This window comes from Haemorhous mexicanus, chromosome 3, assembly GCF_027477595.1.
Source record: "Haemorhous mexicanus isolate bHaeMex1 chromosome 3, bHaeMex1.pri, whole genome shotgun sequence".
NCBI lineage: Eukaryota > Metazoa > Chordata > Aves > Passeriformes > Fringillidae > Haemorhous > Haemorhous mexicanus.
The window spans coordinates 10,236,172-10,238,199 of record NC_082343.1 but is presented as its reverse complement, the minus strand read 5'-3'; the positions used below and the strand labels follow the sequence as shown (position 1 = coordinate 10,238,199).

At 50.8% G+C, this 2,028-nt stretch overlaps 1 protein-coding gene across 1 annotated transcript; it reads right to left on the bottom strand.

The window, feature by feature from the left end:
• Positions 1-396: 396 nt before the first annotated feature.
• BIRC5 (baculoviral IAP repeat containing 5) lies at positions 397-1,913 on the bottom strand. Its single transcript, XM_059840811.1, has 4 exons — positions 1,752-1,913; positions 1,555-1,664; positions 1,333-1,450; positions 397-1,103 (listed from the first exon to the last, which is right to left on the bottom strand). Exons 1-4 carry the CDS (start codon positions 1,863-1,865, stop codon positions 1,023-1,025), a joined length of 423 nt encoding a protein of 140 aa, XP_059696794.1. The 5' UTR covers positions 1,866-1,913; the 3' UTR covers positions 397-1,022.
• Positions 1,914-2,028: the final 115 nt, after the last annotated feature.

Below are 2,028 nucleotides of genomic sequence, written 5' to 3'. Positions count from 1 at the left end.
GGTTCTTTGACTTTGGGAGCATCTGATCACATGCATCCAGTTCTATCTGCAGAATCCACGACCCTGTATGATCAGCTTGGGTCCTGTAACAGTTTCTCCAAGATTGCCCCATTCCTTTCCAGCAGTTCAGAGCACAATTCCCCTCTGACTGCACTCTATTCTGCAAATCTTCTTTTCCTTTCCAAGCAAAGGGACAAACCAAACCTTCCCAGGCACAAATACATTTCAATGTCTATGAAATGTCTAGAATACCTGATGGACACTGACACTTGAGCAACAGCACTGCAAGCTGTAACTGATGAGCTTAATTTCCTTTTTGATGTTAAAACTGCAGTCAGTGCAGCCCATTGCAGTAAAGGTCAGAGTCTTGTCCTCCAGAAAATCAAGTAAAACTACTTTGTTGATCTGCCTTCAACTTTTATTTATAAATGCATCAACACAAGGCAGCAGCCAGCTACAAACAGAAGTTTACAAGAATACCAGGCACACTAAGGTGTGGTATAACTCCAAGTTATTAGCCACAATCCTAAATTCCTGAAGTATTTGTAAAACTCCTTCTCCTTTTTATGTCCCAAAGTATCTAAAAGCATCAGTATACTCAGTACAAACATGGAAATGCATGTCAACTCCTATCAGAAACACAAGTTTTAGCGCCAGAGCTACCAGTATCTTTATGAGACAGCAATACCTCTAAACAGGTGGATTTACAACAAAACATAACAAAACAAACAAAAAACCAAAACAAAAAAAAAAGAAGAAAACAAGTAAACCCACAAATAATAATCCTTTAAAAAACAGCAGGAAAATTAGGAGAATCCTCGCAGAAAAAGATTTTGTATGCCATGCATCAAACCCTGGGTACTTCCCAAACAGACTGGGAGGAGTGAGGCAGAATTTCCTCTGCTTCTCAGGGACAGCCAGTCTGGAAGCAGCCTCAGGAAACACGGCCATTCAGTCACAGGGGCAGTGCCACAGCATGTGGACAAGACAGGTGTCACTGGCAACTATGAAGCTGCAGCAGTCTAGGCCAGATTCTTTATACTACAGCGCTGGATCTTGGCTTTATCTTCAACCTTGGTCATCTTCTGAGAAACCTCTTTTTTCTGCAAAGAGTAAAAATAATACGATATTACTGTCTACCACTAAGTGAAATATCGTTCAGCTTCGAGGAGAAAGCAGGATACATCCTGCATAAAGCAAGGCTGAGAACCAGGAAAGGGCACACCGGCTGATCCAGCCCTAGCCTGGATGCAACAAAGCACTTTGCACAAAGCCTAGTGGTAAGGAACGAGGCCAGTTGAACAAGTCAAAGACAAGATGCCGTGTACGTACAAGTGCCTTTCTCGTTCGCATTTTTTCCAGCTTCAGGAACTCCTGAACTGTCAGGTTAGGAGGTTCTTTCTGAAGAGAAAGAAAACCACAGGCCGCAGTGTGTTTTTTGTGCTCCTCCCTGAAAAGAGGCGAAAAGAAAGAGAAAATAAAAGAGGAGGCAGCAGCTCCCACCAGCGGCTCCCCCGAGCTGGAGCGGCGGCCGAGGGATCCCCCGGTACTCACAGGGGGTCGTCGTCGGGCTCCCAGCCCTCCAGCTCCTTGAGGCAGTAGAAGCACTGCGCCACGTCGGGGCTGTTTTCGCTGGGGCTGTGCACGAAGCCCGCCGCCGCCATCTGCGGGCACAGGAGAGGCCATCAGCGCCCGCCCGGCCCCGCTCCGCTCCCGCCGCCCCGGCCCCGCTGCCCCGGCCCCGCGCTCACCCGCTCGGGCGTGCAGGCGCAGCCCTCGGTGAAGGGCCAGTTGTGGAAGGTGGCGGCGCGGACGGAGTCGAAGTAGAGCCGCCATCCCTCGGGCAGCAGCTCCCAGCCCGCCATGGCCCCGTTCAAACGGCTGCGCGCGCGGGGCAGGGCGGGAGCGGGGCGGGCCCGCCGCCCTCACGGAGCCCTCAGGGCGCCCGCGCAGCCGGCCGAAAGGAAACCTTCTCCTTGTGGCAGCGAATCGGAGCTCAGGGAAACAGTCGGGCTTTGCTGCCCCATT

Bases quoted from the DNA above. Each gene is read 5' to 3' on its own strand.
- BIRC5 (XM_059840811.1), bottom strand. From the start codon at position 1,865: ATGGCGGGCTGGGAGCTGCTGCCCGAGGGATGGCGGCTCTACTTCGAC. The intron at 1,665-1,751 runs GTGAGCGCGGGG...CTGTGCCCGCAG, and splicing joins GCGCCTGCACGCCCGAGCGG to ATGGCGGCGGCGGGCTTCGT. The intron at 1,104-1,332 runs GTACGTACACGG...TACTCTTTGCAG, and splicing joins TGCGAACGAGAAAGGCACTT to AAAAAAGAGGTTTCTCAGAA.